General features: G+C 42.0%; 1 protein-coding gene across 2 annotated transcripts; it reads right to left on the bottom strand.

The window, feature by feature from the left end:
- Positions 1-36: 36 nt before the first annotated feature.
- On the bottom strand, positions 37-11,771 carry CUNH3orf33 (chromosome unknown C3orf33 homolog). 2 transcript variants are annotated; one of them, XM_041659338.1, is made up of 5 exons: positions 11,638-11,771; positions 10,408-10,467; positions 8,182-8,329; positions 4,480-4,640; positions 37-897 (listed from the first exon to the last, which is right to left on the bottom strand). In XM_041659338.1, the coding sequence occupies exons 1-5, from the start codon at positions 11,749-11,751 to the stop codon at positions 496-498; spliced, it is 885 nt and encodes a 294-aa protein (XP_041515272.1). In that variant the 5' UTR covers positions 11,752-11,771; the 3' UTR covers positions 37-495. The 2 variants fall into 2 exon arrangements, with proteins under 2 accessions (XP_041515272.1, XP_041515271.1); XM_041659337.1 differs by having other exon boundaries at positions 11,620-11,754.
- Between the last annotated feature and the right edge of the window lie 2,711 nt (positions 11,772-14,482).

The raw sequence follows: 14,482 nt of genomic DNA, 5'->3' as shown, positions 1-14,482 counted from the left end.
AGAAAGACACTATGAGAAAGAGTGGCTTAGAAAGAAAACATTCCAAAACTTCCTTTATTATAAAGTTGATGAAATTGAAAAACAAATAATAAAACTGGCTGTGCCAAATAACTAATTTAACAGTCAATACTTGAACTTTCTTTTGAGACATTAGTGCTGGCAATGAGACTTGACCAAGGTATGCTAACGAATCCAGAGTGCATGAGGCCCTGCGTTCAATCCACAGCACTAGGGAGCAGGGCAGGAGAAGAAACAGGTAAAACACTAGTTCTATATGGACACAGCCTTCTACCAGGTAACTGTATAGTGTGTTACTTTTTCCTGAAAGTATATTGCATTGATCATAATTCTTTCAAATTTATTTTGGTTTTAACAGTGTTTTGAATCTTTAAGACTAGAATTTTGGTCACCTGAAGAAATTTCCATTTGACTCAAGGAAAAGTGGTCATATAGTCATGCACTCATCAGAGGTCACCTCTAGGCCTCAAGGATACTTCATCTTTTTCTCCCGAAGTGCAAGCGGCTCACAAGTTCTCTGAGTTTCAAAACTAAAGAGAAGTTGCCCATGTGGTCCTTCCAGCTTCCATAAGCCCTCCGAAACCTGTCATAATAACTGTCTTTGGACAAGTGGAAATCTGGGCTGCTTGTTTTTAAATAATTGTTGTTTTTCCACATTTCTCTCCAGGAATCTTTGAATTTTCCCAAATAGCTTTCTTTTTCAGACTCTTCCTTCCATATTCCTTCTCCTTTCTTTACGGCTGTCAGTTCAGCCTTAAGTAAGTTTCTGTGGATTTTCCAGTGGGTTTTTGAGTCATAATTTAGCCCTTTAACAAGAACAGTTTTGCCCAAGCCTCTTCTCAAAATTTCCTCATTCAGATTCACGTTAAAGTATCCACCCTGAATAAAAAGAAGGAAACCAACGATTTAATAAATTGTTACTATACTCATGTTATCTTATTTACCTTAAAATTGAGCAATTTTATCATTTTAGAGAAAAGCAAAAAAAAATGTATAACACAAAGCTCTTCAGGTCAAGTTTGGTGCCACACGCTTGCAATCCTAGCATTTATGAGTCTGAGGCAGGAGGATTACTTATTTACTCAGGGCCAGACTGGACTCCAAAATGAGACCCTGTCTCAAACAAAACAGAGACAGCAATAAAACAGGGACCTGGAGATACCCAGCATCCGTACAAAAAGTGAGGCCCAGCAGTCAGGTTCGTAATCCCAGTGCTAGGGAGTCAGAGACTGGGGAATCAATCCCTGGAGCTCACTGGCCAGCCATCCTAGTTGAGAAAGAGATCTCTGGGTTCAGGAAGAGAAGATAAGGTTCATGGTAACTGAGGAAGACACCTGACATGAACCTTTGGCCTCCATATATTACACTAACACTCACACACGTGTCAACACCTGTATAAACAGATGACCCTCACACATAAAATAAGTAACAAAACAGATCAACGAAACAACAAAGGGGTAGAAGAATTGCTATTGCTAAATTGAAGGATTTTATTTTTTGACATAATACACATGCAAAACTTGCTCAAAGATTCTCATTGATCTTTAATCCAAAGAAGCACTGGAAAGGTAAACTATAGAATGTGCTACTTACTTTCTTGACTGTGTAGAGGGGAAACACAGCACAAGATTTGTACAATGAGAGCCCACAACAACAACAACAAAAAGAAAACTATTAACTAATAAGTAAATAAGTGACAATGAACTCAACAGCATTAAATTGTTAGGTTAAAAGTCACAGGGTTGGGGGCTGGAGAGATGGCTCAGAGGTTAAGAGCATTGCCTGCTCTTCCAAAGGTCCTGAGTTCAATTCCCAGAAACCACATGGTGGCTCACAACCATCTGTAATGGGGTCTGATGCCCTCTTCTGGCCTGAAGGCATACACACAGACAGAATATTGTATACATAATAAATAAATAAATAAATAAATAAATAAATATTTTTTTAAAAAGTCACAGGGTTTGGGGGGTCTGGCAGGTAGTGTTTGTTTTTCTTCTTTTAAATGTGCATGGGTGTTTTGCCCTTATGTGTACGCCTGTGCATCACCTTCATGCCCAGTGCCTGCCAAGGCCAGAAGAGGGTCTCGGATCCTCTGGAACTAGAGTTGCTGTTGTAAGCCATTATTATTCTACTTGTGATGAAATCAATAAACGACCTTCCATAGTAAATTATAGAGATAAAGCAGATCCTGTTTTACCCTAACAAAACCAATTAAAATCAAATGTTGATAGCTTCATTTTGAAGTACAGTACAGGGCCGGAGAAATGGCTCAGCAGATTAAGAATGCTTGTTGCTCATGCAGAGGACTGGAGTTTGGCTCCATGCACCCATACAGGACAGCTCAGAATTGTCTGTAACTCCAGCTCCAAAAAAATCCAACACCCTCTTCTGGTCACATGTAGGCACCCACATAGGTAGACACAGGCACATAAATAAAAAAGCAAAACAAAAAAACAAGTGCTTGGCCGGGCGATGGTGGCGCATGCCTTTAATCCCAGCACTCGGGAGGCAGAGGTAGGCGGATCTCTGTGAGTTCGAGACCAGCCTGGTCTATAGAGCTAGTTCCAGGACAGGCTCCAAAGCCACAGAGAAACCCTATCTCGAAAAACCAAAAAAAAAAAAAAAAAAAAAAACAAGTGCTTGCTGCACAATCATTTGAATTGGATTTTCATCCCAGCACCCATGAAGCAAGTCAGGTGTCTCCAACATGGAAGGATTCAATGCCCTCTGCTGGCAGGCTCCTTCACGTGCATGTGAGTGTATACACACACACTCAAGCCGACACATGCAAAAACACACATTCACACACACACACACACACACACACACACACACACATCCACATTTTCAAAAAGGCAATCACAATTAATATAAAATTAATCTAAAAAGTCAAAAGTCCAGGCTTAAATGAAGATATATTTTCTAAGAGTCTATAAAAGTAATCTTTAAAAAAAAAAAAGACTTTGAAACAAAACATTTTTCTGGGTCCAATAAATTGTAAATTTTGGTCTATGAAAGGTTTATTATATTTGTCTCAGTTTAGAACATTTTATAAGCTCATTTCCTTGAGCCAAGCCAAAACAACTAAACAGTCTCACACATTAATAGAATTCAGGCAGAGAAGCACTTGAATCACGTTCCTATGCACAGCATCGATTGTTCACCTGGAAAACAATGTAAGGACTAGGAATGCAGGTGGGTTTCTGAGCCGGGAAGAACTCTCCCTTTGGTTAGTCTAGTCCAGGAGACTCTCATCCTGTGGAGACCCACCTATAAATAAGAACAGCAACCCCAGAGAATGGTCTTCTGCATGCGTGAAGTAACATGGCCAAGACATTTACTTTTACAGCCTCTGAGTGTGAGCACACAGGATACTGGAGCAGATGGAGCAATATTTATCTTTAGAAAACATCCCGTTCTTTGTAACTTCTAGTTGTCAAGGCTCACTCCCTAAATGATTTCATAGAGATCCACCTGCCTCTGTCTTCCAAGCCTGGGAATAGAAGTGTGTGCCACAACTAATTGGCACTATATAAATTTCATTGTAAAATTTTGTGGATGTCATATCAGTCAAATAGGCTTTCTAAATGGGCTGGAGAGATGGCTCAAGCAACCAAGAGCCCTGGTTCAGTTCCCAGTTCCTGCTTTAGGCAGTTCACAACCACCCATAACTCCAGTTCCAGGGGATCCAATGCCCTATTCCAGCCTCCGTGGATACTGCACCCATGCACACAGACCCACACATAGACTCATAGTTTAAAAAGGCAAAAACTAAGGCCTGGAGATGGCTGAAGAGATGGCTGAGTGATTAAGAGCTCCCATTGCTCTTGCAAAGGACATGAGTTCGATCTGATCAACAGAGCAAGTCCCAGGACAGCCAGGGCTGTTACATAGAGAAACCCTGTCTTAAAAACAAGACAAAATGCTGGGCGGTGGTGGCACACGCCTTTAATCCCAGCACTTGGGAGGCAGAGGCAGGCAGATCTCTGTGAGTTCGAGACCAGTGTGGTCTACAAGAGCTAGTTCCAGGACAGGAACCAAAGCCACAGAGAAACCCTGTCTCGAAAAACCAAAAAAAAAAAAAAAAGACAAAACAAAACAAAGCAAATAACAAAAAAAAAAGGAAGAGAAGAAGAAATTTATTATAAAATACCTTGTTCTCGCCGGGCGATGGTGGCACGCCTTTAATCCCAGCACTCAGGAGGCAGAGGTAGGCGGATCTCTGTGAGTTCGAGACCAGCCTGGTCTACAAGAGCTAGTTCCAGGACAGGCTCCAAAGCCACAGAGAAACCCTGTCTCGAAAAAAACCAAAAAAAAAAAAAAAAAAAAAAAAAAAACCTTGTTCTTTACACCGCATAACTGTGGTCAGTAGTTTGAAAAGTTCATTATATATTCAAAATGCCAATTAAATAAGCATTTACTTATGTTGCGCACGGTCAGGTATTTCTTCACACTGCTCACCTTGTTCACTAGAAGGTAGCAAACCAGTGCTGAATTCTCCTTTCCAAGAAGCTGGAACCACAGCAGCTGGGAAGGTTTCAGCTCTTTCTGTAACCAGACCTTACCGGTTTCAGTGAGTTCTACTCCAGCCAGCTTAACCAGCAAAAACCCACATGGCTCTTCTAAGAAAGTAATGTAGAAAGCAGTTTAGCTTCAAGGCAGACCACAAAGCAAAGTCCAGAGTCATTTGTCTCCAAACCCCTAACACACATTATAAATAATCAAACTCTAAATTTAAAACCACTTATTTTTATTAAATTTTCTTTTAAAATAATACAAGTATAAACCAGATTTTTTTGTTTTTTTAAATTTTTAGAAAATTTATTTTTATAGCATAGATCTTGAAATCAACAAATCAGTGATACATTTATTTCCTTAATAATCAATTATTCAGAAAACCAATCTGATGTAAAACATAAATAGTTTTATTTGCCATCGATATATCTCAATTAAGAAAGATTTTCTTCATTGATTTTAGAGCAATTGTAGTTGATATTATCAGAATTATTATGTCCCCATATGTCCTTGTTCCTGTCATATAACGTTGAAGGACAAGAATAGATCTGCATTCTCTGACCTTTAGTAAAGGTGGAAGGGATCTACTTCTGTGGTTCCCACAAACAATCAATTCTGCTTGAGGATGTCAAATAAACCAGATATTTATACTTTATAATAATAGATAGGTCTTTAATCCCAACACTTAGGAAGCAGAGCCAGGAGAATCTCTGTGAGTTCGAGGCCAACTTGGTCTACATAAGGAGTTCAGGACCAGCCAGGATTGCCTGTCTTAAAACCAAGAAAGAAAGAAAAAGAAATTGTCTTGAGGTTATAATGTGGTGCAAAGGCACCATGACCACAGTAACTTTTATAAAGAAAATATTTAATTGGGGCTGGCTTAGAGTTTCAGAGGTTTATTCCATTATTGTCATATCAGGAAACATGGAAGCATGCAGGCAGACATAGTGCTGGAGAGGTAGCTGAGTTCTATATTTGGATCGGTAGGCAGCAGGAAGAGAACTGAGAACACACTGAGCCCTCAAAGCCCACTTCCTAGTGACGCACTTCCTCTTACTAAGCCACACCTACCTCAAAAAGGTCACACCTCCTAATATATCACTGCCTTCACCTAGAGGGGCCATTTTACAAATAAACATCAACCTGGTTGTGCCTTCTGAGTGCTGAGATTAAAGATATGTGCTACCAGCTTGTAATTTGTTTTTTTACTTTACAGGTCACATTTAAGAGATGACTTAAGTCTTAGAAAATATTTTGAACTTCCAAACAATGTTGGGACTATTAAAAACAGTTGCATCATGATGTAGTTGCAAGCCTATGAGGGCAAGTGGTAGAATGTGAAATGTCAGGGGGGCTGGAGAGATGGCTCAGAGATTAAGAGCACTTCGTTCAATTCCCAGCACCCACTTGGCAGTCCACATCTGTATGTAACTCCAGTTCCAGGCAATGTAATACCCTCACAGAGACATATATGCTGGAACTCAATAGGTAGACCGGCCTCAAACTCACAGAGATCCGCCTGCTTCTGCTGCTGAGTACTGGGATTAAAGGCGCACACCACCAACACCAGCTGGACCTCGAGCTTTTAAAGCTGGGTTTCACGTTCCAATTCTCTTTGCTTTTTGATAGCGGATGTAATGTAACTCAGCTGTCATACCTTCCTATCATGATGGACTGTATCCTGTTGGAACTGCCAGCCACAATAAATCTTTCTCCTTTAAATTTCTTTGATCAGGTATTTTTGTCTGAAAACATGTAAAGCAACCAAGGCAGCAAGGAAAAGCACTTGCCATGAGTCTGACCACCTGAGTTCTAGCTCCAGAACCACAGTGAAAGGAGAGAACCAGCCAGGCGGTGGTGCACGCCTTTAAACCCAACACCCACACGGCAGCTCACAACTATCTGAAGATCCAGTTCCAGGGGATCTGACACCTTCATACCAATGCACATAAAATAAAGTTAAATAAACCATAAGAAATATTTTTAAAATATTTCTGAAAACATAAAATTAGCCATTTCCCAAGAGCAATTTATATCAGCCACACACAAAGTGTTCACACTCTCACTTCTTCTGCCGTGGCCACTATCTGTTGGAAGACATTCAGCAGGTTTCTTTCGTTTATACACAAACAGGCATTCATGGAGTTCGGGATGGAACAACAGAATAAATGGAAACAAAACAAAACCCTTAAAACCAAAAACTACTTTCTGGCTATGTCCTGTTGGCTCCACTGAATCAGGAGAGAGCTTATAAAACAGAACACACAAACACTAAAACCAAAGCCAACCACACAATAACGACAACAAAAAAGCACGTCAATTCTTTCCATCCAAACTCTATTGACTAGTCAGCATTTTTCTATAAACTGTGAGCATCAAGTTTTGGGGGAAATGTTCATGTCTGTCAAGTGCTAATTCGTTAGTAGAGAAGATAAAAACATAAATATATCATATCACAGGAAGTTACAAGAAAAATGGGTAGCTTGTAGCCTAGGAAGACAGCAAATTTTAAAATGCAGGGTAGAAAAACAAGGAATTCTACAACTGCAGTTCATTTAACCCTCTTCACAGGGGGTAGGGGTTAAGGAAGTTTTACAAAAGAAAAAAAAAAAAAGACAACTGAGTCAGATCCCAAAGAATGAATTAAAGTTGTCTGAGCAAAGAACCAGTCCAGGGATTATGCAATTATATCTAAGAGAGAAAGGTGTGTATGTTTGGGCCCTTTGATACGAAGTGGGGATAACTGATAATAAGTAGAGAAATGCTGGGTGGTAGTAGGCACATGCCTTTAATCCCAGCACTCAGGAGGCAGAGGCAGGAGGATCTCTGTGAGTTAGAGGCCAGCCCGGTATACAGAGTGAGTTCTAGGACAGGCTCCAAAGGTACACAGAGAAACTTTGTCTTAAACAAACAAACAAACAAAACAAAACAAAGAAAGAAAAAAGAAGAGAGCAAGCGAGAGAGAGAGAGAGAGAGAGAGAGAGAGAGAGAGAGAGAGAGAGAACCGGTGTGGCCCCTAATACCCCTCTAATCTTCTTTGGCTCCTCTCAACTTTTTTTCCCTGTGTCTCAACTACAGGAACTTCATACAACTGTCAAAAGATGCAAGCTCATTCCTACCTGCACTGTTCCTGGCTAGCCCACTCAAATGTTCAGGTCTGATTATATAATGTCTCCTCAATGAGATCTTCTCTTTCTGACTACTGTATATATGTGGATTTCCTTAACCCCACCAGACATGAATAGTTATCTATCCCAGCACTCTGTTTCTTGTCTTCATCAATGTTAGAACGAATTTTCACAGGCCTATTGTCCTCCACCAAGACTGTAAGCTGTAAGCGTTAGAAGGACCATGTTTGTTTGATTCCGCATGGTACGGTTATCTTAGGTCCTGGGCCACCACAGGCTGTCATCATTTGCAGGATGAGCAACCAAAGGCAGTCGGCTGAAACCAAAGAGAGAAGGAAGACAGGAGCTCTAGAGCCAAAGTAAACAATTTCTTGTAAGTAAGGCCATGGTTCAGATTTTCATAGATTATGAAAGAAATCAGAAATTAGCATATTTCTGCTCCTTTATAAAGAACATCTAGTTATTAAATACACAATAATGATTACAACAGTTAGTTTTACAATTCTTGCATCTTACTTACTTTTCCACGAAGATATAAAAGGTAAAGTAATAGGAATATGTTCAATTTCTAGACCACACTCAGTTATCCGGTGTAATCGGCCACGGAGCTTCACTTTCTTTCTTATAAACTCCACTGGAATATCTGAAGAGGCTGTGAATTTTGATGTCTGTTGATTTACAAAGAAAGACATATAATTTTCACTTAAAATGAAAATACAATGTGAAGCTATCTAAGCATTTATCAAGAAGACATTGCATTGAAAAGTTTCAACTTTAACGCGTCAATATTTAATAAGTTTTAGCACTGACACTTTAATATTGAATCAAAAGTGTTTCTAAAGTCTGGAGAGATGGCTCAGCAGGTAAGGACACTTGATGCTCTTGCTCTGGATGTAGGTTCAGTTTCCGGCATCCAGTTCCAGAGAGCTGAGACCCTCACCCTCTTCTTGCATCTGGTGCACATAAACTCAGTACATGCACAAACACGTATATATAAAAACAGTAAATAGCTTAAACTGTTTTTGGAGAGTTAAAGCTTACTATTCACCCATGTCTATTTCAAGATAGCATATATGAGGTGTGAAATGAAGTCCCAGCACAGCTGTGCTGAATTAAATTAGACTCCTGGCTGGTGAGATTTTTATTGTTTTTTAAAATCATTTAGGTGACAAGGTAAATCTTTAAAAAGAAAACAAGAGGGTAGGCCAACATTGGAGATTTCCTTTTACCCCATCACCTACTCGGTACCCAGGGTCAGTAACTGACAAGCATCATACAGCATCACGGCTAGCATCGTGCTGGCCATCTTTCTTTGGAGAGGAAAGAATATTTGATGCTATGGCATATTATCTCTGCAAGGGAGAAGAGCTTTATCTATATGCTGGGATAATTAAAATTTCTATTGTGTGTGTGTGTGTATGCTACCTTGTGTGTTCGTGGATGTCAGAGGAGAACTTTGTGGAGCTATGTTCTCTCTTTCCACCTTCACACAGGTTCTGGGGATCAAACGCAGGTCTCCAAGGCTTGTGTGAGAGTGTTTAACCACGGAGCCACCTCAAAGCCCCAGAACTTACTTTTAACTTGGATTCAGAAGGACCACTCTGGATTTCTTGTTTGTGTGGGCATATGTAAAGAACTTATGTAAGTTTGTTTTCAGATTCATCAGCGTGAAAGCCATAAATGGTAACCTGCAATATTGAGATTCTGTCACGCTATGCTACCTAAGAAACCATTCCAGGTCAAACTGGCAAGTTGTAAACTTTCAAGTTAAATAGATGATTCTATCACCTGACCGTTTAAGTTCGATAACTAAAAATCAGCCACATCAGAATTTCTATTTCTATCTAAAAATAATAGTTTATTTGCAAAACACATGAGAAATAGTTTTGCCTAAAAGACGAGATGTCATCAGTACCAACAATTCCCTACCCAGACAAGGAAACTCGACAAATCGTAGTTTGTTTGGGTTTTGGTTTTGTTTTGAGACAAGGTCTCCTTCTGTAGCCCAGCTAGGCTGACTTGGAACTCACCAGAAGTCCAGGCTGCCTATGAGCTTGTAGTAATCCTGCCTCAGCTTCCCTAGCTGCCAGGAAGACAGGTGCGAGTCACCATACCCAACTAAATTCCATTTTGTTGACAGAAAACCGAGATCTGTGTACTGAAAGGACATGGTCTGTGGAGCAGCCGAGCTCATGGGATCCTAATCATATGATTAGAGGCAACAGTGATTTAGGACCGGCTGCATAAATGCATAAAGAAAATGTATATGCTATTAACCTGCTTGCTTTTCCTTTACTCCAACTCATTCCTTATATGTAGGCTTGATCATTTTAGCATTTAGATTAATGGTTCAGCAGACATCAGGAAAATACTCTGAACTAATCAGAATGCTATCCAATTGCTCTTATAAGCAATCTATAATATATTCAAAAAGTCAACCAAAAACACGAGACAATCCACAGATTCTGAAATGCAAGTTTAGTGACTATACTATCTTGACAAACTAAATCCTTTATGGAACTATTTTTCTAACTCTAAAAATATGATTATGCGAATAGTCTGTAGAATTAAGTAACTGTACAATTTTAGTGACTCTAAAATATAGTCACTGCTCTAAACATTAACCAAGATCTTAAAAAATATGCTTATTATTCTACAATAGAACTTAAAGTCTTGCAGTATGGATACAAGCTTCCTGGAATGGGAATAAACCCACTGTCTGTTGCCCCTGCCAGTTTTGACTCACCAGCCGGACACTTCTCATTAGTAACACGATCCCAGCTATGGCCATTCCCGTGCTGACGTTCTACAGAAAGAGATTTCATGATTGACTCTCGTCAGTTATCATTTGCAACAGCGAATGCACTAACTTAGGAAGGGGGGAGGAGACGGCCCTCATGATGGGCCCTCATGATGACGACCAGTTCAAATGATGCAGCCGCCTCCGATGGTAGCTCAGAACGCTCTGCTGTGTCCTCACGTGCTGTCTCCTGTCTTTTTACCCCTTCAGTGTTCTTCCCCAGTTCTTCCTTAGCCATCTGGCAGGCACAGGGATTTGAGTGTGAGTGATTTGACCTGGTCTATGAACTCCTTGAATGCACCCCTGACCCAACATTTCTATCTTTGACATCCATGGTGAATTATGCATTTGGTAGAAAACCATGGCAAACATACTGGGTAAACATGTATGTAAATGATTGAATAGTAACATTACTATAGTTAATAATGGTATATGTATTTCTTTGGCACTTGTTGTTACTACTAAATGGCAGGTAGACTAGACTAAGGATGAAGCCACAAAGGAATGTCAGCAGGCAGGCACAACCTTGGAACTCAGGCTGCCTAGCTGCAACGCATTTGCAAAGCTCAACTTCCTCAGCTTCTCTGCGGAACTTTTGAAAAATTGTTTCTTCCAATCCATTCCCCTCCTGGCTTCTAGCTGTCTTCTTCCCTAATGCTCTGTCAGCCTTTGCTTCTGTCGCCTTCGACTCCCATCAACGCACGGGCAGCTCCCTCTTTGCCCACATCACCACCAGGACCTTATCAGCAGTCCTGTCTCTAGTGTTAGTCTGGTTATCAACGCTTCTCTTCTTCGACTGGATTTCGGTGATTTCTCATTTCACTCAAAAAACAAAACAAAACAAAACAAAACAGGACTGGGGATCTAGTTCAGTGGTAAGCACTAGAATGCTTACGTTAGTTCGAATCCCAGCCCTGAAAAAATAGGCTCTGTGAAGGCCTATGGGGCTTCCCAGCTCTCTGGGTCTCCGGGCTGCCGAACGGAACCGGGAGTTACCTGAACCCCTGTGGCGTCCCCAGCCCCGCGCGCCAGCCCGGCAGTGACGAAGCAGGCCTGGCCGCCGGGACGGCAAAGGAGGCGATGTCGCCTCCCCGGCCATGCCGGTGCCTGCCGGTCCCCCTCGAGGCCTGCCGCGAGCACCCGCTCAGGCTAACCCACCCCGCCGGGTCGCGGCACCTGGACAAGGCGCAGGTGGCTGTCCGCCCACTGCGACAGGCGCGTCACCACGTTGGCTTCCCGTTGGTCCGGGTCGGGCGCCTGCGACCCGGTGCTCGCCGGCGGCCGCGCCATGTTCCCGCGTCCGGCGAGCCGCGCTGGTTCCTCCCGCGGGCGGCAGGGGGCGCTGCGCCGCGCCGCGCGTCCCACGGTCCCCTCCCCTCCGGGGCGCCTGCACCCGCTTTGTACATGAAGTGTGTGCTATAGGGGTACCACGCCAGCCAGGACAACGGAACACTGACTCAAAACAAACAACAAAAATGAGGTAAAGTATTAAGATTTTGGAAATCTTGGTAAATATTCACGATTCGGTTATTCTTGCTGTTTTGTCTGTAAGCTTTTATTTTTATTTTTTGCTTTTCAAGACAGGGTTTCTCTATGTAGTCCTGGCTGTGCTGGAACTAGCTCTGCCGACCAGGCTGGACTTGAACTCAGAGATCCATCTGCCATATCTAATGGTGCTGAAGAGCAAACCCAGGATCTTCTACATGTGGGGCAGACTCTCTACCACAGTGCGCCACTCCTTTTAAAACACCCCTTTTATGTAGTTAAAACTGGCCACTGTCCTTCCTCAGCTTCTTCTATGCAGAGGCTACTGGTGTGTTTGACTGTGCCTGGCTTTCTAAATATTTTTAAGGCCGAAAATAATAAAGGAAAAAGAGATGGAGATATACCTATTCATATTGTGTTAATACATTTAACTTTGGCCCAAAGAAAGATCTGCTCTTTCCCGTTGCACCTGGTAATTTCTGACATCCCACTTACGGTGGAGGCTTTGAGTCTCTGGGCATCAGCTTGACTTTCAGAGGGACTAGATCTGTTAGCGTGCAGGGAGAACTCTCCACAGATGTGGGGGCACCTTCCGATCTTCTAGCGTACAGTAAGAACTCTACAGATGTGGGGGCATCTTCCGATCTGCTAGCCGTGTAATGAGAACTCTGAACACAGATATGGGGGCGCTTTCCTGGTTGCGCTGCTCCTTGCTTTTTCACACGTGGTCGCAGAGAGGCATCAGTGTTGTTCCTGACTTCATGGGTGGAGATTTTGTTTTTAAGCAAACACCACACCTGAGAATGCCCTGGACACTCCCAAACGGGACAGTTATGTTAGAAGTTATGGAAATCTTGGTACAGTTATTCACCTCTACATGGGTTCAGTATATTATCACCTCTATTTAAATGTTTGAACATTACAGTAGAATTTTCCTAATGTGTGAAGCTACTACTCCTATACTGTTGCCAACAGGAAAATAGTTCTAGAGATAAGAAGTATCTAATTATGCTTTCTTATCACAGGACCAAGTTCATTATGATTAATTTCCTCTGGAGTGCTAAGAACTGCTCAGAAAGTTAGAAAACAAAGCTGGCAAATCTTATCTCAAAAAATACAGTACTAGCCACTCCTGTCAGCTTTACTTTCCAGTGGGATCCCTGTGGCCTATCCCGACCTCAGGCTTTACCCTTCCTCTCTCCTTCCGGTGTCAGGTATGTGTCCCACGATGCCTTGCTAGCTAGGCAAGCTTCTACCACACATCCCCGTTTCCTTACTTTTAATTTAAATAAAAACCTCAAAATTTGACCTTTAAAGATACCTGTAAAAATTTTAGGTCATCGTTTCTGTGTGGCCTGTGCCCTAGAGCAGACACAGTGGAGGTCAGGGATTCCTTTGGAGCTAGAGTTACAGGCAGCCTTCTGACATAGGTATTGGGAACTGATTTCAGGTTCTCTACAAGTGCAGTATGCATTCTTAACTACTTCAGCTCCCAGTTTTAACCTCTTCTATCCATTAACATTTTAATAAATTTTCCTCATGCTTTCCAAGTTTAGAAGATGATATCTCTCCTGGTTATAAAGTTCACTCTTGTGGCTAGTGAGGTAGCTCAGTCGGTAGAGCACTTGCGCAGCATGCCCAAGGTGCTAGACTCACCCTCCAGCACACACGAACCAGGTATGTGCATGCAATCTTGGCACATAAGAGGTGAGCACTGTTTCAAGTGCAGGATAAGGTCGGGAACCAAAGGATATAAACTAGTATACTGAATCGGTATACTGGTCTAAGAATGAGAGATGCAATCTGAAGCCTGTCCTTGTTTGGGAGCTAATTCAGATGGTGCAAAGGAGCTGTGACGTGGAACAGCTGAGTGGAGAGAGGAGAGGAACAGCAGCTCAGCTGTTTCATGGTGGGGGACCATAGCTGGACTGCTTGCACTGGCAATCTGTCCTTATTTACCGCTGAGCGTGGTCATGCACGCCTTCACTCCCAGCGTTCAGGAGGCAGAGGCAGGTGGAACTATGTGCATTTGAGGCTGGCTTGGTGTACAAAGTAAGTTTCAGAATAGTTGGGGTTACACAGAAAAATCCTGTCTTGAAAAACTAGGAAAAAAAAGAAAAAGAAAAATCACGTACCTTTGTCCTGTGCCTCTGTTTTTTGTATAAAACAGGAATTACCAAACACCTACCTTTTAAAGTCATGGATCCTCTTGATTAATTTATATGAGGGTTTTGAATGGTATCGTGAATCAAGTACTAAGTTTTGGCTGTGACAAGTCACACTTCTGGAACCTATGATGATGACCACAGTAGACAGGTGCAGTGCTCCAAGGAAGAGCCTTTCTTTGTTTCCTTCTATTCAACTTCTTGTAGTGCTGGGCCAAGGCAGTAATTGGAAGCTGTTGATTTTTATAGTTGCTTATCTTTATGTGTGCTGCTGTTTCGTCTGAGCACATGGATGTGCACCGAGCGCACACAGGAGCCAGAGAGCACCAGATACTGTGGGACTGGAGTTATCGAGGACTGTGAACCACCAT

This window comes from Microtus oregoni, unplaced genomic scaffold (assembly GCF_018167655.1).
Source record: "Microtus oregoni isolate MIOR12 unplaced genomic scaffold, Mior012 000010F_ref0000083, whole genome shotgun sequence".
Lineage (NCBI taxonomy): Eukaryota > Metazoa > Chordata > Mammalia > Rodentia > Cricetidae > Microtus > Microtus oregoni.
The sequence above is the reverse complement of the archived record's forward strand: the minus strand, read 5'-3'. Positions and strand labels throughout refer to the sequence as shown.